The 23537-nt window shown below is 43.1% G+C and overlaps 3 protein-coding genes across 6 annotated transcripts; 2 read left to right on the top strand and 1 right to left on the bottom strand.

The window, feature by feature from the left end:
* Window positions 1–1582: 1582 nt before the first annotated feature.
* gclm (glutamate-cysteine ligase, modifier subunit) lies at window positions 1583–7008 on the top strand. 2 transcript variants are annotated; one of them, XM_012821779.3, is made up of 7 exons: window positions 1583–1918; window positions 2751–2816; window positions 3538–3625; window positions 3923–3979; window positions 4312–4514; window positions 5299–5413; window positions 5855–7008. In XM_012821779.3, the coding sequence occupies exons 1-7, from the start codon at window positions 1796–1798 to the stop codon at window positions 6022–6024; spliced, it is 822 nt and encodes a 273-aa protein (XP_012677233.1). In that variant the 5' UTR covers window positions 1583–1795; the 3' UTR covers window positions 6025–7008. The 2 variants fall into 2 exon arrangements, with proteins under 2 accessions (XP_012677233.1, XP_031430508.1); XM_031574648.2 differs by lacking the exon at window positions 1583–1918 and adding an exon at window positions 1950–2318.
* Window positions 7009–7470: 462 nt separating this feature from the next.
* Window positions 7471–13102, top strand: dnttip2 (deoxynucleotidyltransferase, terminal, interacting protein 2). Of its 2 annotated transcripts, XM_031574645.2 has the most exons (8): window positions 7471–7862; window positions 8325–9482; window positions 9696–10852; window positions 11015–11153; window positions 11317–11412; window positions 11910–12074; window positions 12364–12473; window positions 12659–13102. In XM_031574645.2, the coding sequence occupies exons 1-8, from the start codon at window positions 7785–7787 to the stop codon at window positions 12753–12755; spliced, it is 3000 nt and encodes a 999-aa protein (XP_031430505.1). In that variant the 5' UTR covers window positions 7471–7784; the 3' UTR covers window positions 12756–13102. The 2 variants fall into 2 exon arrangements, with proteins under 2 accessions (XP_031430505.1, XP_012677231.2); XM_012821777.3 differs by having other exon boundaries at window positions 7475–7862; window positions 8325–10852.
* Window positions 12884–23459, bottom strand: spata6 (spermatogenesis associated 6). 2 transcript variants are annotated; one of them, XM_031574646.2, is made up of 13 exons: window positions 23272–23459; window positions 22350–22487; window positions 22172–22220; window positions 22041–22082; window positions 21751–21875; window positions 21468–21551; window positions 18431–18697; window positions 17368–17479; window positions 17141–17181; window positions 16803–16978; window positions 14874–14973; window positions 13869–13948; window positions 12884–13482 (listed from the first exon to the last, which is right to left on the bottom strand). In XM_031574646.2, exons 1-13 carry the CDS (start codon window positions 23317–23319, stop codon window positions 13323–13325), a joined length of 1422 nt encoding a protein of 473 aa, XP_031430506.1. In that variant the 5' UTR covers window positions 23320–23459; the 3' UTR covers window positions 12884–13322. The 2 variants fall into 2 exon arrangements, with proteins under 2 accessions (XP_031430506.1, XP_031430507.1); XM_031574647.2 differs by lacking the exon at window positions 22172–22220.
* Window positions 23460–23537: the final 78 nt, after the last annotated feature.

The raw sequence follows: 23537 nt of genomic DNA, 5'->3' as shown, positions 1-23537 counted from the left end.
TGAGGACACCACTGTATTTAACAATGTTCTAGATGGGATGGACGATTGCTTTGAGTACATTTGAGGGCAGAACTACCCAATATTTGAATACGATTTCCAGCACTGCTTCAAAGGAACTATCTTGTATTATTCCCTATTTCAGATCTGACAGCAGAGCAGGAACGGGAGAAGATGATGGTATTTAATTTTATACCACATATTGGAGACCCAGTCTTGGATTTTAGTCAGTCAATGATTCAGGTTTAATTTTGAACAATGGTGGCCACACATTGTTGAGACAGACACTTGAAGTTCCAAACTCACTCACAGCACTTCACCTAAGCTTATCTGATTTATCCATTGAAGGCTGGCTTGTTTAAATGCTCTCTCAGAACCAAGGGCGTCACCCTCATTATTCATGAGGTCTTGGAGACACAAGTCTCTGAGCCATTTGCTGACACATTCAATACACTCCCTCAGGATAACTCTTCTCTAAACAGAAATGATTACATTCTAACTTAAGTCCCAAATAAAAGTAACAATTATAACTAGGTATAAGATACATTGAATTATTGACTATGGCATATACTTATTAAACTAAATCTTAAAAGCTGGTCCCTTCAAAGGACAGTGAAGTAGTTGCTGTCCTGATATTTTAGCCAAGCTGGATTTTGTCTCAAGTGAGTAAAATACTGATGAACTTTCCAGCATTTAGGTATGCTGTCCAGTACTGATGTTAATGAACCTCTTTCTGTTTTTGAATTCAATTTGAAAACAGAGCAGCAGAGAACAAGAGAAAAGGAAACGGCAGAAGCAGTCTCCATCCTTAATGACATTCTGGATGACTTAGCCTCTGCTTTGAGTAAGAATGATGAATCCTCCATGAGCATGAGTGCGTTTTTATTGTCTCTTGATTCCCATACTTGAATGTAATGAGAAGGAAGTGATCGGGAAAACGGGTTGATGCTGATAGATTATTAACAGTAAATTAAAATATTATTTATGAGTTCAATATTATTTATTCATTTTGAAAATTGACAGGCCTTCAGAGAAGACTTAGCTGGCACTGATGGTCCGTCACTGGTGCGTGTCTGTTTGTAGGAGTGTGTTTGTGTTATTGTGTAGCTGTAAAGGCTTCACTTTGTTATTAGATAATTGTTTACTCCACCAATAGGTATACAGTGCGTGTGTGTGTTTCTGTGTGTATTTGTAGCTAGTTACATGTGGTTTTTAGTTAAATCAAATAAATTGCAAATAATGCCGAAATTTCATGACACTGCCCTTTTAGGGGGTAAATATTCCGGTAATAAGAAATGCAATAATTGCGGGAAATACTTGAATTTGCGAAATCACTAGAATCCTGGAGACTGATTTTGGTAGGCAACTGTTAGCATAACAAATGCATGTCACAGTTGCTTCAGGTGTTTTCAAGGCTCATATAATAAGGTTCTCATATAGAGTCACAAGATCTAGATTGATGATTTCTGCTATAATCGCACGGTCACGATTACAGTGCACATTTCTTTCACCTGTAGGCTATGACTCGTTCAAGCATTCCTTATGACTGCGTGGTCGGCGCTAACCTCTCCCTTCCATGTATCCATGCCAGATTTTATGTAGACCGGCTGTTTCAGTGGAGGCGTGCTCTTTTACTCAAGCCTACACTTCAGTCTCTGAATGAACAGCATATGCAAAGTCACTGCTACACTCATTTATAAACAAGCTCTTGACGGCACTGCCAGTTCGAGATTATTCCGGCAGAAGTGAACAAGACCTTGAGTAGCATATCTACCTACATACGCTACATAACGCAAACATGGAAGCTCACGTCAACGCCAAGGTGCTACTAAACCATGCAACGAGTCTGCATTTACACACAGGGAATTTAGTGAACCGAAGCCGGCTTAAGAAGAAATGTCCGTCTTCACCCAGTGAGGAGGTAAGATAACTTGCCGCCTCGCCTCTGCTGCCATAGTTATTTCATTTATCTTGCTTTCCGCGAATATTGCGTCATGTTCTTGACCACCTGCACAACTCCACATTAGGGCCGCCGCGTTCTGTATTTTGTTGTCAGTCTCCTATGGTTACGTCATTCGCATCACGCTTTAGAGTTACAATTGCTAAAGCAAGGTGAAACCAGACTCAAATTGTAATTAGGCTATGTTGACAAGTATGTGAAAAATGTTCTTGGTTTTTACACACAGTTGTAAATGATTTATCCGCCTGGTCAGAATGTTGCTAAATGTCCGGAAGTCGGTGGAGTGTTAGCATGTAGCTTGCCAGTGTTCGTTGCTGTTGGAGAGGCTAACTCAGTTGGAGGAGAAGAGTTAAACCAGACAGTTAAGTTAAATAGTTTGTTTAACAATAGTTTCACAGCTTTGTAAGTGCAGAGACATCGCTTAGGTGCATTTCATATGGTATACACTTAGAGCATAATAATTGTGTTAATTTCCCGCTTAACCTTTGGTCTGTCGATCCATTAATGTTATATTTGCAACGCAAAGTTAACGACACACTTATGTTCGATCCCATTCCTCAAGTGTATCATACGACCTTTATTTGTTATCCATGTTAAGTCCACGTGATCGATTATCCATTGATCAGTGACGACTATCCAAGCGCTTTCACAACATAGAGACCCTAACATGTAGCCTACACCACACCACACTTTCATACACACTTTTCCAACTGACAAGTAAATGACAGTTTGGTTCGAGTCTTCGTTGCATTTGCTAATGGTCAAATGCTTATCATTCATTGTTCATTTGCAGCTTCAAGACTGTATCCAGGCCACATTAAGCAAGTGGTTTGCCACCATACCTCCAACTCTGGAAACGGTAAGCCATTATTATGTTACTTACTGATGCACTGCTGTCCTTATTGTATTGCCAAGTTAAATGAATCTATCCTGATGTGTGAGCTTCAGGTCTATTATGTTCATTAGGAATAAACACTGCATTTGACTTTTGCATAGCTTGCAAAGGTCACAGTTGTATTTTAAATCACTTTCTGGACATTGGCTTAGTACATGAAATTGAATATCAAAGTAAGCCTAATGGGGTCTTTGCCTGATAAAATTATTTGGCCTGCCAGCCAGCGCCTCAGTGGGGGGGAAACAAAATACCTGCCTGTTGATTGACCGCAAGCAATGTCCCGCCTCAGATGAAAGAGAGCTGTCATAATGATCGTTCATGGAAAGTTGGCTGCCAAAGGTTCTACATGTGGTGCTGTGGCACGGTCGGAGAGGCTTCAGAGAGGCTTCAGACCTGCCTCAGTTCTGCTGCTGTCAGCTAATCTGCCTCAGCACGCTCGCAGAGTACACAGGGGGGGTCTTACACACACAAAGCTCCAAGCTTACTGAAGTATTCCACTCAGACTGTCCCCACAACCACATGCTCATTTGGAAAGCATTTCTTTACAAACAGGGGTAAAGGCAAAAGTCATGGCTCTTTGGGTACAGATTGAAGCCATTTGTGGATATAGTCCAGATTATAGCGGTGTCAAAGGTAGCACTTTATAGATCTCGTTTGGGTCTTACATGCACTGTTTTTTTTGCAGAATCAGCTGCCTATGACACTTGACTGTAGCATACCTGAGGAGACAGAGGCCATAACAGCTGAGGAAAGAGAGGAGCTGAAAGTCTCTGGTGAGCCTGCCATGAATTATGTTCTCTGTGGGAAGTGTTGCTTTTACAGTGGGAGGCCCTGAGTCACTTTCCTCTTGTCTGAATCATCATGCCTGGGCGTGGTGGCGCAGTGGTTAGCGTCACTGCTTTTAAAGACCCGGGTAGACCCGGTACGCTGCAAGCTGACTGTACGTTGCTTTGGATAAAACCGTCTGCTAATGGCCTGGCCTTTACCCGTATATTTTCCCCCTCTGTCTGTGTGTGTTCCTGTTATTGTATGTAGTTAATGATAACTTCATGGATGATTTGCCTCTCTAGTTAAGATTTTCCTCAGCGAGTGTGACTGCTCTTCCATCAGAAATGCTGTGGAGATGGGTGAGTGCCTGCAGCTTATACTACCAAGTATTTCATTGGAATTTAATGTGAAAAGGAATTCCTGCTTTTAAAAAGGACAAAATAGAACTTGGTGGCCTTACTCTGTGTGTACTATATGTGCATTCATTTATTTTCAAAAACTGGCTCTCAGAAGCTATGATCATTTGTGATCATAACCAGTTTCAGTGAGTTGAGTTGTAATCATTTATGTAATGCTGGTAAGAATAACCATAAGCCTCGGGATTCCTCACAGAAACTTTCACCTGAGTGTAGGCCCAAGGTAACAAGGACATGGCAATACATCCCTCTCCCTTTCATCATCTTTTCTCCAGCTTGTCACTCTCTGGGAGTGTCTCAACTGGACTCGGTCATCATTGCCCCCCCACCCCTGCCTGATGGGGACAACCAGACCCTGGAGCACCTGCAGCCTCTCTGGGCCGAACTGGAAGGCCTGGTGCGCAGCAACAAGGTCACAGCTATCGGAACGTCCGACCTGGACAAGACAATCCTGGAGCAGCTGTACAACTGGGCACAGGTGCACTTGTATGGAATTAGAATAGTATCACAAATGTATTTGTGATTCACAAATAGATGTCATGCGATTCACAAATGTAAACGCTGTTACATTTATTTACAGACTGACGAACGTGCATGTAAATGCATGTTTGTCAATCTGTAAGTACATAATACTTACAAATATATTTGTGAATTACTTGACATTTATTTGTGAATTCCAAAATACATTTGTGAATTGTGTGACATTTATTTGTGAATTTAGAAAGTATTTTAACTCGATACTCTTGACTTAGGGCAATAGATTTGTCATATATGGTTAAGTTCTAAGGTTAATGACTGTAAAAAGCATGGACATTGTAAGCTCAGTTACAAGCTCTACAAGCTCTAGCTTGTAAGTGAAGCAACTTAAAGGAGCTAGAGATAGGAAAAGATTTAAGTTAATATGGGTCGGACAGATGTTCTGTTTACTATACACGTTTTGGCTCCCAAAAGCCCTTACTGTGCAGAATGTATCTCCAATTTTAACAAATGGCAGCTCTCATTTTTACGATTTGACTTAATTTTAGTGTAACTGAAGGGCATGACTGCTTGTTGTCCATGCTGTTTACAGTTACATGCTAATTGTACAGCACTTTGGTCAACGTGAGTTGTTTTTAAATGTGCTTTATAAATACATTTGACTTTAACCTGTTGGGCTCGTGTGTGTGTGTGTGTGTGTGTGTGTGTGTGTGTGTGTGTGTGTGTGTGTGTGTGTGTGTGTGTGTGTGTGTGTGTGTGTGTGTGTGTGTGTCATTCTTGTGCAGGTGAAGCCCAGCAGTAATCAGGTGAATCTGGCCTCCTGTTGCGTAATGCCTCCAGACCTCACGGCGTTCGCAAAGGAATTTGACATCCAGCTGCTGACTCACAACGACCCTAAAGGTGAAAGGTTTTACCTCATTATCTCCTCATTTACGTCATTGTTTTTTCAACTAGTATTCATTTACCTCGTTAATGTCCATAACCATTCATTTTTCACCCTCCTTTGAGACACGTCAGTTCTCAGAATAAAACATGTTTTACTCAAAACTTTGAAAAAGACACAAAAACACATTATTTTCCCCCTCTGGATTATTGTAACACCTTAATCATTGGTTTTGTTGCAAAAATTCTTACCAGATCCAGTTAGAGTCCACATCCATACAAAATATTCAGCTATACATTACTTCAATACAACCTTATGTTTTGCAAACTGCCTTTTTTTTTTTAAGAGTGTGTTAGTTAGAATTAGTTTTAGAATTACTAACAGTAAAGGGTTACCGCCAGTACATTATCTCGATTAAAGGGGTATATTTCTAACAAAATACGTCTAAAATGATCCAGAGCTCATCTCAGCAACAGCCTTTCAAGAAGCGGTCCAGGAGAGCACCCAGGACCTGCAGGTGGCAGACTGGAGCCTGGAATGGGTCCTTCGCTACTCTCTCATCGTGAAAAGCAGAGGCATCATAAAGTCAAAAGGGTATCTTGTTCACGCCAAGAGGAACAACCTTTAGCCAGCCCCAAGAGTGAACATTTCAGACGTGGAACTTATGGTCAGAAAAAAAAAGATGACAATGAAATCACCAATTTTTGTTTTGTTTATGATTTTAAATTTATATTTTTAAACAACTTAAATCTATGCCACTCTCTGCTCTATGATATGTCAATAGTAAGTGCCTGTTTCTCTGTTTTATCTGATTTCATTTCTCCCCTGAACTTTCCTTTTATAGCACGAAACCCAGAAGATGTATTCATTGAGCGAGCAAGAGAAAGAGAGTATAGCTACAGTGTAATTATTCATAATATATGAGTTATATATCAATGTAAGTCATTCATTTTACAACACAGTGAGGGAATACAGAGTTTTTATATTTTCTTCTAAAAGGCACTTGATTTTAAATTGGCTTATAGCATGTAAAAGGCTCCCAACTTCAGGCTAAAGGCTGTGCGGTCCTCACTGTTTGAGAAGCTTATTGCACTCTGAATGAACATGTTTACTGTCAATGCAACAAATTTTAATATTAATTTTAAATATGAATGATGGAAAGTTCCATATGGCTTGGGCGTGGTTTTGTTAAATTGTTGAAGCTGGTTAAATCAGAAGTATGTGTCCCATGAACACAGAAATACCTTATTTGAGATGGCACATAAAACTGGGGGTGTTCAAAGCTTATATAAAAAAAAAAACACTGCTCTTCCCCAGACCGACTCTGTTGACAGGTGTGTCTGATAATATCTTGCTATTTATTAATTATACCTATAAATCCTGCTTGGGTCTAGTGAAGGTTGGGAAATTTCATATGCTGTACATTACATTTTAAGGTTTTCATTATTTCTGTATATTATGTTTTTAATTGGTGTCATAAAACACATTAAATCTTTCATATTATTGCTTTTGTTCATGATGCAAAAACACGTTCTGTAATGAAATGTAACCCTTTACAAAAGATCATCTAGCCTATTGTAAATAAAAATACCATCATGGAGTTGCACATTCACTTGGAATTGATCTGTTATTATAGAATATGGGAGTCGACCGGAAGCTTGTAGTTTTTAAGCGTTATCAATTGAACACTTCCTGGTTCCAAAAAAATCGCTATGGAAAATCCCTATTTTTTCCCGCAAAATCGGAGAAAGTGAGGTGTGAGAAACAACACCAGAAGAAAACCTAGGCAGACGGTTTGGTGAGTTAAAAAATAGTTTGTCATCAGTCGGACTTTTGTAACGAATTGTTGTCTTTACTAAAATAAAGATGTTGCTACTAAAGCATCCTGACACTTGCCTCAGGCAACACGGGAGGGACTCTATATTAGTATCCATGGTTACAGACAACTCTTAACTCACCTTGCGATTTTCTTATGACGCTTTAAAAAGAAAATCCCTATGAGAGAATGACAAGATCGACAAGATAACATCCATTGCATTTAAATAACTGCTTGAGAGACACGGCATTAAATGAGCTAATTGCTCATTTCTTGTCAAGGAACCACATCGCGTCATTTTACAAGTTATTCTTATTATTCCAGCTCTCCCTCTTGTCGTAGATTTTCATCATAAATGTACCACTTGGATCTCGGAATATTACCTTCTTACCCCAGCTCCATAATTAGTAAAAACCTACAATGGCCCTAATACGCCGTCATATTTTCGGCTTTCGACTGGCTCAGTCTGACATTTTGAAAACAGAGAGTTGCAACAACAGCGCCCCTACGGAAATGAGAAATTATCTGACGGCACACGTGTGCGGACAGGAAGTTTTACATGCTGTATCAAGATGGTGGCCACCAGAAGAGGGGTACGCGTGGTGGAATCCCCTACTAAAACAAACCAGGATGAATCTTCCAGTTCATCGGTATGTACCCACTTTATGTATTGCTAGGATGCCAAAGCTCATTGACTTCCGGAACCACTAACTGATTGCATGTATTTTACGAAATATGCAGTAGCTTAATGTTACCAAACTTTCGCTAACAGCTAACGTTAGCTAGCTATGCTTGTGGGATGTGGTAGGAGTAGCCTGTTTAAGAGATATAAACATATGTCAAACAGATTAACAGTGTTAAACAGATGTATATCCTCGGTGTTCACGTTTGCTTAAGTAACCGTATCTCTAGAGCTGCCTCGTCAGATGTTGATCACTGGGTCCTTCTAATGTCAAATTTTTTTAATTGTTAGCCCTCCAGTGCTAACCACCACACGTTCATGTTAGCTCTATTTCTCTACTTCTCATTCGGTCTCTCTTCCTCCCTCTGTTTCTATGTCCAAATGTTATGACAACGCTATTTTATTTACTAAAGTATGCATATCTTCCCAGGGTACTGCTACATCCACTAGAAGAACTAGGAGAGTAACTGTTCTAGAGGAGGCTCAAACTCCCTCCTCGAGTAAAAGTGATGCCCAGAAGGCTGAAAATGAAGTAACCAGTACTGCTAGCACCCAAGAAGAAAAATCCACTGAGGAAGCTACTGCATGTGTTGAAAACCAATCTGAGGACATCCACGATGCAGATGTGTCAGACTCTGAGTCGTGCTGCTCGGTGGTGTCGGGTGCTCAAACACCAAGCACCAGGTCGACCAGGAAGAGGGGGCGTCCTGCGACTCTGAGAAAGCCCACAAGCGGCACAGAGGGGGTGTCTGAAGCGGAGTCCTACACGTCCTCCGTGTCCGCCACACCTGGCAGATTCACCCGAAGTCAAAAGAAAAAGGTTCTCGTTGGTTCCGTGGCAGCTGACGAGGAGCCCTCTGAGGCGGAGTCCTGCAGCTCTGTGACGTCTCGGAGCAAACGTGGAGATGCCCGCGTGCTGACCAGGAGCCAGAGGAAGACCGCTGCCTCCCATACTGAAGACACCGAACACTCAGAGCAAGACTCCTATGATCAATGCAAGTCCACGGTTCGCAAAAGCACCAGGGGCAGGAGGCCGAAGCCTGTGCTGCCTGTGCCTATAGATTTCGAGGATAGTGGAGACGTGTCCTCCTCCTCTGTGTCGAGAAGAACGCCCGCACGCAGAGCCAAAGCCGCTCCCTCTAGTGAAGCCCGCTCCCATGTCTCTGAGGACAATGAGTCTAGGCCCAGCACAAGGAGAACCACTCGCGGTAGAACCAAAGATACAAGAGGCACGTCAGACTCTGAATCTGACCTAACTGGGTACAGTCCTCTGGGGAGTCCCTGCTCTCTGTTGGCGAGGAGCACCCCATGCAGCAGTCGCACGGGGTCGGCTAGCAGTACCCGCGGTGTGCTGGTAACCAGGTCCCTTCATATTGTCGCCGCACGGGTGACTTCCCCGCTGCTGACCAAGGATCTGGCACCGAACCAAGGGGATGGGGATGCTCCTGTCTCAGATGCCATGGAAACAGGGGAAGAGATGGAGGTAGAAGGGCACGAGGCCACAGTCATAGTGACTGGTGAGGAGGAAGAGGCCTGTCTCCTAGTTAGCAGCGTCCGCGTGGCGCCTCTTCATAGTGACGTCACACTGGTGTCTCCCCCGCTGCCGACTGATGATCAGGCACCAAACCAAGGGGAAAGGGATGCTCCTGTCTCAGATGCCATGGAAACAGGGGAAGAGATAGAGGTAAAAGGGCACGAGGCCACAGTCATAGTGACTGGTGAGGAGGAAGAGGCCTGTCTCCTAGTTAGCAGCGTCCGCGTGGCGCCTCTTACCAGGTCCCTTTGTAGTGGCGTCACACTGGTGTCTCCCCCGCTGCCGACTGATGATCAGGCACCAAACCAAGGGGAAAGGGATGCTCCTGTCTCAGATGCCATGGAAACAGGGGAAGGGCACGAGGCCACAGTCATAGTGACTGGTGAAGAGAGAGAGGCCTCTCTCCTAACAGAGGTGAGTGAGGAAGACCAAACTCTAATCGCAATGGAAGAGGAGGAAGACTCTGTCGGCAGGGGAGTCACTGTGGTTGACCCAGCAGAGCTTGCTGCCAAGGAGGACACTCACACAGTCAGCCCATCAGTGGTAGTAACAGAATCAGTGTGTCCAGACACAGAGAGGGCAGAGGAGATCAATTCTATTGAAGATGAACATTCAGAAAAAGAAGCCTCAAAAGGCAGCGTGACGGTGTCTGAAGAAGCTGGTGAAAATATTGAATCTGGCCTGGGCAGTGTTGGCACTCTGACAACCCCATGTGCTGACAGTGTAACAGTAACCGTATCTGAAATGGCTGAAGAAGACACTCTTGAGGGAGTTACTGAAGGAAATGACCAACTCCTAACTGCTACAGATGCCTGTAGTGACCAGACTGCCAAAGTGACTGTACATGAGCCATCCATGGCAGAGTTGGGTAATAGCACGGCAGAGGTAGTACATATAACAGAGGAAGTTGCAGAAGAAAATGCCAAACCCCATATTGCCACAGAATTTGATGTCCCAGGTGACAAAACTGTGGATCACACAGAGGTCAGTGAAAGTCTTGCAGATACTTCCTCCCGCTTAGACATCGAGGTGTCGGCCCAAGATGGCGTTCAGCCATCAGGAAGTGGGCCGTCTCAGACACTTGCCGCTGTAAGCTTGCTTGACAGCAGTGATGATGATGATGAAGAGGAGGACAACGAGGAGCCCGTGGCGGCTCAAGAGGCCTCTGAAAGCGAGGACGACGAAGCCAGCGGCTCGGAAGCAGCCCTCACAGCCAGGACGAAGCCCAAAGCTAAGGCCCGGCTTCTCCCCAGTGACGGACTGTTTGTCATAGACACACAGCCAGGGCTTCAGTCCTCTCAGAAGTACTACGCTAAGGAGGAGGAGCAGGAGGAAGATGTGGCGATGGAAGAGTTTGTCGATGAGGAGGATGAGGAAGAGGACGAAGATACCAAAGTCCTGTTCACAAGCAGGGACCCAGCCTCGTAAGTCTTTATTTTTTTTGTCTATTATCCCAGATTGTTTTTTCGATATGCCTTTGCTTTGATGAAATGTTCCCTTTCTTTTACTCACTTGCAGACTGTCTCAAAGATTCAAAGATTTCCCCCTAAATCCTCCCACTTTCTCTGTTTGACAATCTCTCATAGGAAAGAGTTATCCTGCAGTATTGATCCGGGCCTGAAAGTGAAGGAGCTCGGGGGTTTATACATCAATTTCGATGGCAGCAAATCAAAGAAAGTCTCCAGTGGCCTAAAAAAGCTGAAAGACCAGAAGCACCTAGATGAGGTTAATTGATTTTGATAATGATTTATGGCTTTGATGAGTCTGTTGTTTACAAGAAGTTGTTTAGAAGATGGAATAGTTTTTTTTCTCCAAGAATACTGTTGTTGAGTCAGGACCCACACACCTCAACTTCTCAGCGTACTAAATTGCTTCTGATTCCCTTCAGCTGATGAAGAAGAGTGTTGTCGGCCCCGATTTTGAGAAGAAAGACTCCATACCACCATATAAAGAATCTCTCAATGCTTCGAAACTGAAGCGTAGGGTAAGTGTGATCAATATTTCCACACGCAACACAACCTTCACCTGCTGTTAAATGCAATCGGCTGGATAAAATAGGATCTTGCAGAATGTTGAAAGTTGCATACAGTACAGGCATATTTTGAAGGCGTGTTTGATCTCAGGGAACCAAACCCAGGACTTTGTTGTTAGCGCTTTGCTGCTGTTTTATTCATACATTGGCTTTTGTTATATTCAATCGTAAACGTCAGAATGTTTGTTAAGTAGATTAGCCTAAAGAAAGACGTACAGAGAGGAATACAGTGACTTCATCAAATGTGTTTTTTGTTTGCTGGTCAAAACAACAACAAAAATGGCATTTTAAATAAATAATAGAAATGTCCACCTCTATCCCCAGTTCTCAATAATGAATTCTCACTCTGGACAGTAAGAGCACTTAAGAGTCTTGCTCTGTGTCTAGGATGCTGCGGTATCCTTGTTATTTGATTGGTTTGTGATTATGCTCTGTGCTTCCATGCTCAGGAGGAACGTGCGAAGACCACTGGTGACGGCTGGTTCAACATGAAAGCCCCAGAAATGACAGAGGAGCTGAAGAACGACCTGAAAGCCATCCAAATGCGTTCCGCTATGGACCCAAAGCGCTTCTACAAGAAGAACGACAGAGAGGGCTTTTCCAAATATCTGCAGGTAGGATGGCTTTTCAATCAAATCACTCTTAATTTGGTGACCGTAACAGGTTTTGATGTTGTGTCTCATTAGGTTAGTGTGTCTGGTCAGTAAGGATCAAAACAAAATACAAGCATCTTGCAAATACTATAACTTCACTGATTGAAAGCAATACTAAGCCTTGTCTGTGATTGGTTAAAACGAGTGTTTAATTAGCTCTGTTATTTTTATGTGAAGTGTAACTCATTTGTGAGATCATCAGTAAGTGCCATTTTCAGTAAGCTCATGTAAACTCACGTCTCTCCCACAGGTTGGCACAGTGGTTGACAGTCCTATAGACTTCTATCATTCCCGCATTCCCAAGAAGCAGAGGAAGAAGACCATTGTTGAGGAACTACTAGCAGATGCTCAGTTCCGAAGGTACGCTACTGATGACCCTGTGCAATACTGGGCAGGTTTAGTTACAGCAGCTTTAGTAGGCTCTGTTCTGATAAGCGCTCACACAAACCTAAAGAGAACCACAAACTGAGGAGAAAAATGAAGTTGAAATTCACTTGGTCCTTATTGTGCTTGCTAACACCATTTTAATTATTCTGTTTTCACAGCTACAACAAGAGGAAATACCAAGAGATCATGACTGAAAAGGCTGCTCTACTGGCTGGCAAGAAACACGGAAAAAAGAAATTCAAGTCAAAAAAGTAGGGAATAAAACCACGGAAAGTATACGTGTACATTTGTGTGGTCATTATAGAATGGTTTGGTATGAATGATTTCACTATGAGTTTCTTTTTTAAATTGCAAGAAAATAAGATGTAAATACATAGACCACATGAGTTTCTCAATGGATTTTTATTGTTACACTGTTTACAAAATCAATTTGTAAATATTTTAGTTTTCAAGCATCAGGAGAATAGTAGTGATCATGTCATCTTTATCAATACTGTTCTATCGGGATGTGCAAAAAAAAAATACATGATCCAGTGGGGAGAAAAAACACTTGTTAAACAAAATATACCTTTTTAAGTCACAATAAATTCACTACAATAAGATCCATGATTTGTTTTAATTTTTCATAAAGCCATTAAGGGTGAACCCAGCACCCCAATGTATATGCCATGTTACTGTCATAATCCCTTTCACTTTAGCTTGCATCCCCAGTAGGACTAATGCATTATGAATATCTATGTCAAAACTGGTAGTAAGTGCTTGTCTAGTTGTGTCTGTGCAACCCTCAGTGATACTGATAATGCAGAGTGATGAGGAGTCTCTTCAGCTAGTGCTTGACATATTTCTGTAGAGGTTCTTGTAGATTCGGCCCAAGCTTTCCTCAAACACCGCTCTGTGGGGTTTGCCGGTGTAGGCTGCCGCTCTTGAGCTCCAGTAATGTCCGTTATCCAAGTGAACAGATGTTTCATGTGCTGATACAGGGCTGCAAGACAGATGGAGGCAAGTTAAGCACTTTACCTCCTTAATTCCTAAGCACATTCATTGGCAACATTTAAATGTGATTAATCCATAATCATTATGATTAGGTTGGGCGATGTCCAGATACATCTCACAAAATCAAAAAGAACTACTAAACTGTAATGAATCTTAATAGTTTGTGGCCATCGGGGGGTGCTAAAGCCTCACAAATGTACTGTACGAGTGGGACGCTGACTTCAGTCTCACACTTCCTTTTCAAAGGACACAAGTGTTCTGGAAGGTTATTAGTCATGGGTTCTTATGTAAGGTTGTTTCTGTGAGGTGGTGTCTGTGCTGTGGTGGGCCCCTGGCTGGGTTTGGACCCATGTGGAGGGAGCACAGACTGCAGACCTGTCCCGAAGACGCTGTCTGTCACAGGAGAGTGCTGGCTCATGGCAGCCTTCGTCAACGTGTTCATCCTCATCCTCGTCCTGACAAACGTGTTCCCACAGGCAGACGGAGGATTAATATGATTGTCACAAATCAAATCAGAGTTGGCTATAACTTAGTGGAACCATCTTAATATTGTACAAAACCATTAGAACAGTATTTTATTTGACCAATTAGGACCTTTTATAGGCATAAAAGGAAAATATGCAAAGTTACTTAACAAGTTGAATATTGCATGTATAGAAAAGAATATTACGATAACGATTTGTAATTAATTATGAGACATGTATGCTACTGGTTGATAAATAGTCTTTAAACAAATCCCCTTCCCTGTGAAGAGTGGATTACACATTTTTTGTATCCTTAAGCTGGGGTTTCAACCACCAAGAGCCTGGCGCCCAGCTGAGTCTCAATGGCACCTTTTTCTCTAGCTTTTGTGTGAGCGAAGATGAGCTTATAACAGCAGCTCCCTGACAGCAATCCCCACTCCACCACCCCTCCCTCTCCCCGAAAGAGGCCTGCCTGCCTGCCTGCCTGCCTGCCCCCCCCCCCCCCGGATTGCTGCAGCTTTGGAGTAATTAGTGAGGTTTTTGGGGGGCTTTGTTTTGTTTTCACCCTTTCCCTCATCACCATTAGGTTACTCAAGCAGAACAGGATCCAAGGTGATGCTGTTTTATTTTTTTTTTGTGTAACACCTGCCAGCTCTCAATCCCCTTTTACTTGACAGTGGATTTAAAATGAAGGGACAGGAGACGCTCAGACACACACACACACACACAGAGCGATGATGCAGAGGAGGCCTATGCAACACCACTGCTGCAGCTCCTCGAGCCCTCGTCTCCTAATGAAAATGAACTTCTCAAACTGAGATTCTCATCTCCGAGGTCTTGTCTGGTTTATTGATTAGTGTGCAATATTTTTGCATTGCCCTGCCCGGGGTGGAAATGTCAAACGACAGCTACTCACGAAGGTGAGCTGGCAGCGTGCGGTTCCACTCCTGAGGATCTTCTCCACCCGTTTGTGAATCACTTCCCAGCGACACGGACTCGACTCGTCATTCTTAAACCTGGGAAGAAAAAAACAACTGCATTAGCACACAGTAACAAACACACATCATGCCTTCAATTAGAACACTCACAAACATGGATCTAAAATGATGGTTACACAACATCTGCAACATTTGTTAATAAGGACTGGAGCAGTGTGAGGAAAACACACGCATCATGTCCACTAGTTTGTCCACTAGTCTGTGCTGTGTTACCAACTATGCCACAGTGTTTGAAGGAAATGAGAAGACAGCTACCCAAGACTGAAAACGCTACATGAGATCACATTGTACACATAACCGCACAAATAGTAAGTCTTCAAAAAGGCAGTTGCCATCTTGGTAAGTATGCTCACAGTTGATTGGCTGGGACCTGCTTCAGGTCTATGCTGTCACATTGAGCACCTGTCTTTTACACGTTACTAATGATGATCTTTGCATACATACTGAATATTTTTGTGAGACAACAAACCTACATTGAGGTCTTTCTCTAAAGAGAGAATTCAAATAACAAAAAAACTAAAAAAAGAACTCCTTTTTTGGATTAAGGGTCACATGCACCAGCTTCCTCAGTCTTTTGGCCCAGCTGGCATTAGAGGTGCTTCACACCACAGCCGAGGGCCAGGCGCCCGGTGCACGAGCCACTGGACTTTGTCTGCAGGACACAAGACTTGGCATCCAGCCCCTTCCTCTGGGCCTTCCGTCAAACACTTCCCCTGAGCGAGAGCGTGCCTCCCTCCTGATTGTCCGAATCTGCGCAGGCAGCAGTAATCTCCTGCCCCCTGACTGCTGTCATGCTTTCAATCGGCAGAAGAGGCCCCTCACATTTCCCACTATTTACCCCACAGTTTAAAATTGTCTATTGATTTTAATGTTCATTCCTGAGCTTCAAAGAGAGAGGGAGAGGGAGAGGAAAAAAAAGTCAAGGTGCGGGGACAAATAAACAAACGTCTGCCAGTTCAGCTCACAGCTGCTCAGATCAATGACAGAGGTCTCTCAGAATTTATTACATTGCGTGTCAGGGTCAAACGCGTTCAATCTCGCTGGAACATAATCAATACCATTTCCCTCTTGTTTTCCCTGGGATTTTCCCCCACGTTCTTTTAAGTAATGAACAAACATGACAAGACATCAGATCCTGTAATTTGAAGGGGAGCGAGTAAATTCATCTCCACTGTCACTGGTAATCATCCTGAGGATTTGGAGGCCGGCGTCTTGTTTCATTTGGCTGCTCCTCTCCGGAGATCCATATTTTGTCAATATCGCATAAATGGGATTTCTGAGGGGAAAATCTGTACGGGGCCCTGCTTGGTCTGTCGATGCCGCAAATATAAATAGTTCTGTTCCAAGGATGACACATTCTGCACAGATTCAAATGAGAAATCTATTTCTCTTACCAGGCTATTAAAAGCAGAGTTACAGACGCAGCTAATATTATTTCACTCTGACCATCGGACATGGAACACATAGCATACAGAAGGATTAGTATGGCCCAGCATTCCACGAGGGGATCAATCTGTATGATCAATAATGCCTTCAGAGGCGTAAACAGACCTCACACTGCACAAACAAATCCAAGCAAAGGCCTTTTGCAGAGGTGGCAAAGCACAGCAAATAAAAAACATTTGCCCCTGAAATAAAAAAACTAACTTTTTCCCCCTTGGGTATGTTTGCTGAATTTAGTGTCTTGTGAGTGGTGTGAGCTGGTGTGCTCTTTAACTGTAATAAGATTTCTAGGCAGGGAGACCTCACCATCCGCCCCACCTCTACATCGCTCCTCCACCGCGCTCCCCCAATGAAAATGACTACCCTTATCTGTCTGAGCGAGCTAGCATGTGCTGGGTTCGTACCTCTCCTTCAGCGAGGAGCGGTTGAGCACCGGGCTCTGTGTGGCCTTGCTGCTGCTGCTGGTCAGTATTGGGGTGGAGTGGGCGGCCGGAGGCCTCCTTCGGACAGGACTGCTGCTGGGTCTCTGCCTGGTAGTCTCCACTGGGGAAGGGCTGGCTTTGAGGGAACACATCCTCCCCTGCAGACAGAACAGAATGGTTTAGAAACTCTAATTCTAGATGTAGAAAAACGACGTTACATCATAAATGCACACACTTAAATATAATACAAATTGTCCTTCATTGGTTGACTTAACTCTGTTTCAAGGTTGTGTGTGAGTGTGTTACTAGTGATGACGTACTTTAGCTGCAGTTGACCTTCTGCTGGAAAGGTGTGAAGCATCTGAGGAGAAAAACAGATCCCAAAATAATCAGAGCCGTAAAGTTACCTTAGAAACCTAATGGCCATGAGCAGGAAGAAGTCTCTTCATTTTCTTTGGGGCAAAAAAAAAAAAAAAACTCTTCTCGTGGTTGTGTTTTTGTGGCTAGCACTTTCTTACAATGTTTTTTGTTTACAAGTCAAGCCTACCTGCAGCAGAGTGAGTTGATTCATTGAGGACAGACCTCCAGCTGGTCGAGGAAAGAGACGACGACGACCAGTACGAGGTCTCAAGCACTGAGGTACTCAGACTGCGGGGAACCTGCAAACATCAAGACAATCAGCACCCTCGCCTCAAAAGATAAATAATTCCTTTTTCGGTTAGCTCGACAAGCGGAGCAGCCGTTTACCTCCTTCAGATTTGGCTCTTATTGCCTCCTCTCCCTCTCACCCCATGTTAATTGCTTTGAGGAGGTTAAACTGTGAAAGGTTGGGTTTGGTCACATCTATGGCTCCTAGCGGAACCCCACTCAGGTGAGGCGGCTGGACTTCCACCCAACTTCAATTAAACCAGAGCCACTTCAATTAAACAGCAATATTATCACACTCGCTAATGAAACAAGCTATTTGCTTTTGCATAAGTAAGTATGCTGACTTTAAACAAACACCGTTAATGCATTCGGAGAGCTAATCTTCCTCTGTGGGAAACTATTTGTTAATCATGGTTTGACTCTTAATTACCCAGGTTAATTGTAGCCTCCGGATTTACTTGAGAGAAAAAAAGCAAACCACGGCTCGTGTTTCTGAAAGGGCGAACATACAAGGAAATGCCATGGTGATACCACAGGCAAGCCCACGTCTTGCCTTTCATGACATGACAGCTTTGATATTTACACCACGGGACTTGATGTTATTTTATTGAACACTCCGACAGAAACAAGACCGCTGACTTTAAAGCAGCTAAGAGCCTCGACGGGGGATGATCCACATTGCCCACCAGGCGAGGCACTTTAAGGGAGAAATATATCTTCATCCACACATAATCCTTCAAAACACATGAAAAGCAAATAATGTTCTTAAACCTATGCAGGCATGTAGTAAATACTTCATTAAAAATGCTTTTGAAGCACGCTAATCTGATTTAAAATTGGACTATTTCGTTTAAGATGACAAAATTCACAAACACGTGACATCCAACACACAGGAGCCTGGTAGGAATAAATGAAGATTACTGAGAGCTGAAGTTGGCCACCTGTGGTTCCGACTGACTCACCACAAAGGGGGGCTGTCTGCGCGTCTCCTTCCTGAAGGCGTGAGGCCCCAGCTGGAGGTGGCCGAGGCGCTGCCTGGCATCCTCCGACAGCTGGCACATCCTCCGGTGGGTGTAGGGCGAGGGCGCGCGGGTCAGGGAGGCGACAGTGGGTCTGTCATACCCGCTGGATGCCGCCGCCGCCGTCGCCGCGCTGCCTGGCCCTTTCCTCACCGCGGTGTCAGGGCTCCGACTGACGCTGGCAGATTGAACGGGGGACTTGCTGGAATTCTAAAACACACGCGGGAATCCGACAAGTTAGAGCATAAAATTCAACACAAGGCAGCTGCTAGATATGAGGCCAGACGCCTTCCTGTTCTGTTGCTATCTGAGAGCAACAAGCTCTTGTTGCATTCTATTTTGATGCATGTTATTTTATAACTGCTCATACAGTGTTACAGCCCTATCTCTTAATTGTATATCACATTTAATAAAAGCTGAAATTAAAAATGAAAAGTACAGAAACAAATCCTGCCTGAAACAAACACAAACACAGCATGAAGACAAGAGGTCCCCATCTCCTCTATGCAGCAAAATGGCTTCAATAACTCTAATATGTGCTAACATGATTGTGCATCGCAATAACAGTGCTCCTGCGGGCACTGCCGGGATAAATACGTTTTTAAAAATGTTAATTGCATTTGATGGCCAGTTTCAGACTAATACAGTAATGACATTACATGGATGTAAAAACAAAGATCATTTAAATGCTAATTGGAACAGCCTGGCATATTAACTCATTTTGAAGAGCGGAATAGATAAATCCTGATGGTGAATGTTATTTGAAGGGAACTGTTTAAATTAAATTAAACTAAGGAGGGTTTCTCTTTTATATGCTCCTCCTCTTTTATTCTTCTTCTCCATCCCCCCCATTTCTCCTTCCTACTCCCTCTCTTTCTTTTAGTCGGAACACAAAGGAGCCTTTTCCAACCATGAGTCGCGCTTGTCTGATGTGATTAGTAGGTCTGGTGGTATTGGTGACTGGTGATAAAGCAGCCTGTCCTTGAGAGAACAAAGCCTGCGCTACAAGTAGCTTATTAAACCAGAAACACCAGCCGCTCAAATGCATGCAAATCACGCCGACAGCCCATTTACAAAGTGCGCAGTGTCAAGTCCAAACCAGAAGACTTTACAAAGAGGGACATGCACATAAATAGTGACAGAATCGGTGCAGACAACAGTGAGACCAGACCAGACGGCAAAATGAGAAAACTGCATATAAGGGGAAGAGAAAGTGAGTGAGAATGGCAGTGGACGCCATCTTAGGGGAGAGTGGATGTTCTTTCAAAGCGACAAACCTGATGGAATTTGTTTACTTCTCGATGTCCAGCTAACCAGAGAAGACGTGAATCATTGACATAAGAGTGTTTCAGTATCTTAACTTATGAATTTGCAGAATTGCTAAATGTCAGGACAATTACTTTTCAATCTTCAATTTGGCAAGGTGTCCATGCAAAGCATTTCAATGATCTAGTTCTCATAGGTTTCAAAGGCAATGGATGCGGGAGATTGTCACTTGGCTGGCATGAGATACAGGCCTAGAAGCAACACGACAAAGATATGTCCTGACACAAGAATTTATGTTCATCATTAGCGGTCTCAAGTATAGCTACTAAACTCAACCTCAAGAATAACAACCTAACAACAAAATTCTATTTCTCTCTCTCTATCTCACACACACACACACACACACACACACACACACAGTGGAAACATACATAATTCAAAATAGCTGCTAGGCTAGTCAAAGTGGATCAGTCTTGGCAATACTCAAAGGTTTGTCGGTCCAATTCGACCGCCTCTGTCTGTGACCGTCTGAAGCTACGAACAGAAAGCCTCGTCTCGTCCTCGAGTGATTCACATCTTGTTGCACAGTCTTCCTGTCAAGACAGGCAGTTTGCCCAACAATCTCCATTAAAACAAATGGTCCTGACAACACAACCAGGACAATGCATCTCCATTTCACCAAACCGAACGAGCCCACAGTTTGGAGCAATGACACGGTCCTCTCAGGCCTGTTCAGGGGGCTTTTAAATTCCCCAGAAAATGGCAGCATAACTGGCTGTCATGCTGCTCGTCATGTTTCCTTTAGGAACAACTGAGGCATCAGGCAAGAAATTATTCCCACAAAACCGAGAGCGGCATTCACTGAACAAATGGTCTGATCTATTCTCCAAGTCAGAGCTATTTTGTTTGAAAAGTAGGAGGGGAATTGTACAGATCTCAGATGTTCACAATGGCAGCTGAATTAGAAAGACATCTGACAAAAACAATGTGTCTCTCTTATGTAAACAGATGGCTCCTCTGCACAGATCAAACAAAAGCAGGAAAGCTCACTGCTGATGCTACATATCAAGAGATAATCTGGTGCTGTAAAATTGGAACGCATGTCTTTACACCACTGGGACGCCTATGTCATAGAAAGGGACACAATGTAGAAGGTCATTACACTGACTGACAGATCTATTCTTTGGAAGACATGAAACAAATTCTTTGTTGGTTCCCTATGGTCACTTTGACAGAGATGGTTTTGTTATCAGCAAACCCATTCTTTTTTTGTCTACTTTCCATGAGAGAGAGAAAAAAAACATTGAATGCAATATTTTATGTAATATATGTGTACCCGTTCCCAGGAAGAACACACAGCGATTAAATGTATTCTATACTATTCTAACTATACCGTCAGTTACACTAGATAAATGCATCTGCTAAAGGAATGACTGCAGTTGTGAATTCATTATGATGTATAATGTGCATAGCCAGCTTCTGGATATGTTTTTTTTTTTTTTTTAACCTGCTGCAGAAATGACAGTGACCCCTGAACAAGCAGCTTCTAGGAACACATCTGAACACTTCCAAGCACTGCTTCTTCCTTGTGACATATCAAAGTAGTGTGCAGCACAAATCTCTACATCTGGTTATCACACCTTTGCTACGGATAACACCTGGTCAGAGAGCAGACAGCATATAGATAGGGCGGACAAAGAGAGGTCTGACTTACCGAGGATACAGCAGGCCGCCTATCTCTCACCTCACATTCTTCTATGGTGGTGGTGGTGGTGAACTCCACTTTGGGAGAGATTCCCTGTGGGAGGCAGGGGGAGACATGCTCAGAAAGAGAAAAAACAATAAATAAATAAAACAAGACGGAAAGAGCAAATAACATGTCCAGTGGATCGATTTGCCAAAACAGTCTGTGTCCTTCAGGAAGCGTATCACAAAACAGGGTAAGCTTTTAAGATGAACCACAGATATGACCAGGCCTGACTTAGACAAAGACCCACGGGAAAGGTGATGGATTTCTTCATCAGAAGCTCTCTCTGTGGACAGCGGGCTTTAGGAAACACAGAAGGCCCTGGGTAGAGGAAGTCACGGGTGTTTTCCTCAAGGGTAGCCAAGATTTCCCCCTCTGCAGACAAATAAAATCACAGTTACATCACCTGGCAGCATCAGAAGGGCTTCACATCAGTCTAAGAATAGTTGTGCAGTGTTCCGAACATAAAATCCCCACAATGTACACTGTAAATGTTGTACAATACAGAATATTTTAAGAAGAGGTAGAAGAACAAAAGACCTGGTGGTACCAGCTGAATTAGCTCAAAGAATGTCGCATCACCTACAGGGGGAAAAAGAAAAAGTGAGCATTGTAAGAAAATGGAGTTGATCTTAATCAGGATCCATATAAGACCATTGGAGATTACTTACACTCTAGGAGGTCAGCAATGGCACTGGGGTCAACTACATGGGAAAAAGACTAGCGAGGGGACAGAGGAGAAACACATGAGTAAAGCTATTGGAATTACAGCAGGACTGGGTACATTTCTGAATGCATCCATCCTGGTAGTGGAGGGGTAGGCCTTTAGTTTCTGTGAAGAGGACATACCTTTGTAAATACCATGTTTTTGTGGAACAATAGAGGAAAGACGGCAGGTACACAGTGCGTCTTCTGAAACTGGTCCATGATGCGGACACTGAGGTAAATGTCTTGCTGAGAGGGCAACATCACCCCTGGGCAAGTGATCTGGGGAAAAGAAAAACAAAGCAGTCTAATGCCGAGCTGTGGCACAAACATTAGGCAACAGCTGTAATCGTCAGCATATCTGTTTAAGGGACTTTTGACGGTAAATAACTGCCATGAGACATTTTAATGTCAACGGTGTATGGGTCTAATGCCTGAGCCGAAAGACCAATCGCTAGATAACTATTAATTTGCACGAATATTCAGTATTTAGTTCACCGTGTGGAGAAGAGAATGGAAACTGAAATTACAATAAAAGCCATTTCAGTGTGCATGTCCAATGGCACAGGAGCAACCTGTTGTTATGTAGCCTCGACCATAAACTGTTTCATGAAACTCAATTCCATGTTAACCTACAGGCTGCAAATAAATAGTAAACAAACTTGACACAACTGAAAGAGCACCCAGTTTCCGAAGTCAGTTGTGCGAACTGATGTTATACATGTTGTTAACAAACGTTAGATGCTAAAACATTATTAGCAAGCTAGCTAGTGATAGCTAACTATGCTATAAAGTTAGATATGGTGGGTAAGTATCCTAGATAATTACGTTAGCACAATAAGCACAAATTACTAATTAAGCATTGATTAATACAAAATTAAACCATAGGTTAAATATAATTGAGCTGGGGCTACATGTTAACTCTCGAAAACATTAGCGCACATCCGCTATTCTATCTGTAGATTTTAACGTTAAATCCCTAGCTACCAGCTAAAGTTGGATAACAAAACAACCGTGCAAACAAGATTAACCATCAGAAGTTCCGCAAAGATAGCATTTCACTTACAGCTTGAATCTGGAGTTCTACTGTACATCTCAATCTTTTTTTAGGCATCTTGAATGCTAAATGTTTGTTACTTTAGGTGGAGTCACTCCACCCATCCACGTTTCAAACTTCGTTGCCATAGTTGCAGCACACGCTAACACATCCCATGTGACCACCTCTGAGCTCCTGGTGTGAGGGAATGTGTCTGAATGTGTGCTGTATTTGTAAACAGAGAAAGCCAAAAAACTACACACAAATGCGAGTTCGATCACAGTAGGCTATGTACT

The sequence above is a fragment of the Clupea harengus genome, chromosome 10 (assembly GCF_900700415.2).
Source record: "Clupea harengus chromosome 10, Ch_v2.0.2, whole genome shotgun sequence".
Taxonomy (NCBI): Eukaryota; Metazoa; Chordata; class Actinopteri; order Clupeiformes; family Clupeidae; genus Clupea; species Clupea harengus.
Note: the sequence above shows the minus strand (reverse complement) of the source record. Positions and strands in the feature narration are given on the sequence as shown.

What these genes read in the sequence shown, in the direction of transcription:
- gclm (XM_031574648.2), top strand. Translation starts at nt 2,190, where the DNA reads ATGATTTATCCGCCTGGTCAGAATGTTGCTAAATGTCCGGAAGTCGGT. An exon ending in TACCTCCAACTCTGGAAACG is followed by an intron (nt 2,817 to 3,537) that starts GTAAGCCATTAT and finishes TTTTTTTTGCAG; the next exon opens with AATCAGCTGCCTATGACACT. An exon ending in AGCTGTACAACTGGGCACAG is followed by an intron (nt 4,515 to 5,298) that starts GTGCACTTGTAT and finishes ATTCTTGTGCAG; the next exon opens with GTGAAGCCCAGCAGTAATCA.
- dnttip2 (XM_012821777.3), top strand. Translation starts at nt 7,785, where the DNA reads ATGGTGGCCACCAGAAGAGGGGTACGCGTGGTGGAATCCCCTACTAAA. An exon ending in ACAAGCAGGGACCCAGCCTC is followed by an intron (nt 10,853 to 11,014) that starts GTAAGTCTTTAT and finishes AATCTCTCATAG; the next exon opens with GAAAGAGTTATCCTGCAGTA. An exon ending in CTTCGAAACTGAAGCGTAGG is followed by an intron (nt 11,413 to 11,909) that starts GTAAGTGTGATC and finishes TTCCATGCTCAG; the next exon opens with GAGGAACGTGCGAAGACCAC.
- spata6 (XM_031574646.2), bottom strand. Translation starts at nt 23,319, where the DNA reads ATGCCTAAAAAAAGATTGAGATGTACAGTAGAACTCCAGATTCAAGCT. An exon ending in GCAGACAGCCCCCCTTTGTG is followed by an intron (nt 17,480 to 18,430) that starts GTGAGTCAGTCG and finishes TGATGTTTGCAG; the next exon opens with GTTCCCCGCAGTCTGAGTAC. An exon ending in CGCTCCTCGCTGAAGGAGAG is followed by an intron (nt 14,974 to 16,802) that starts GTACGAACCCAG and finishes TTTTCTTCCCAG; the next exon opens with GTTTAAGAATGACGAGTCGA.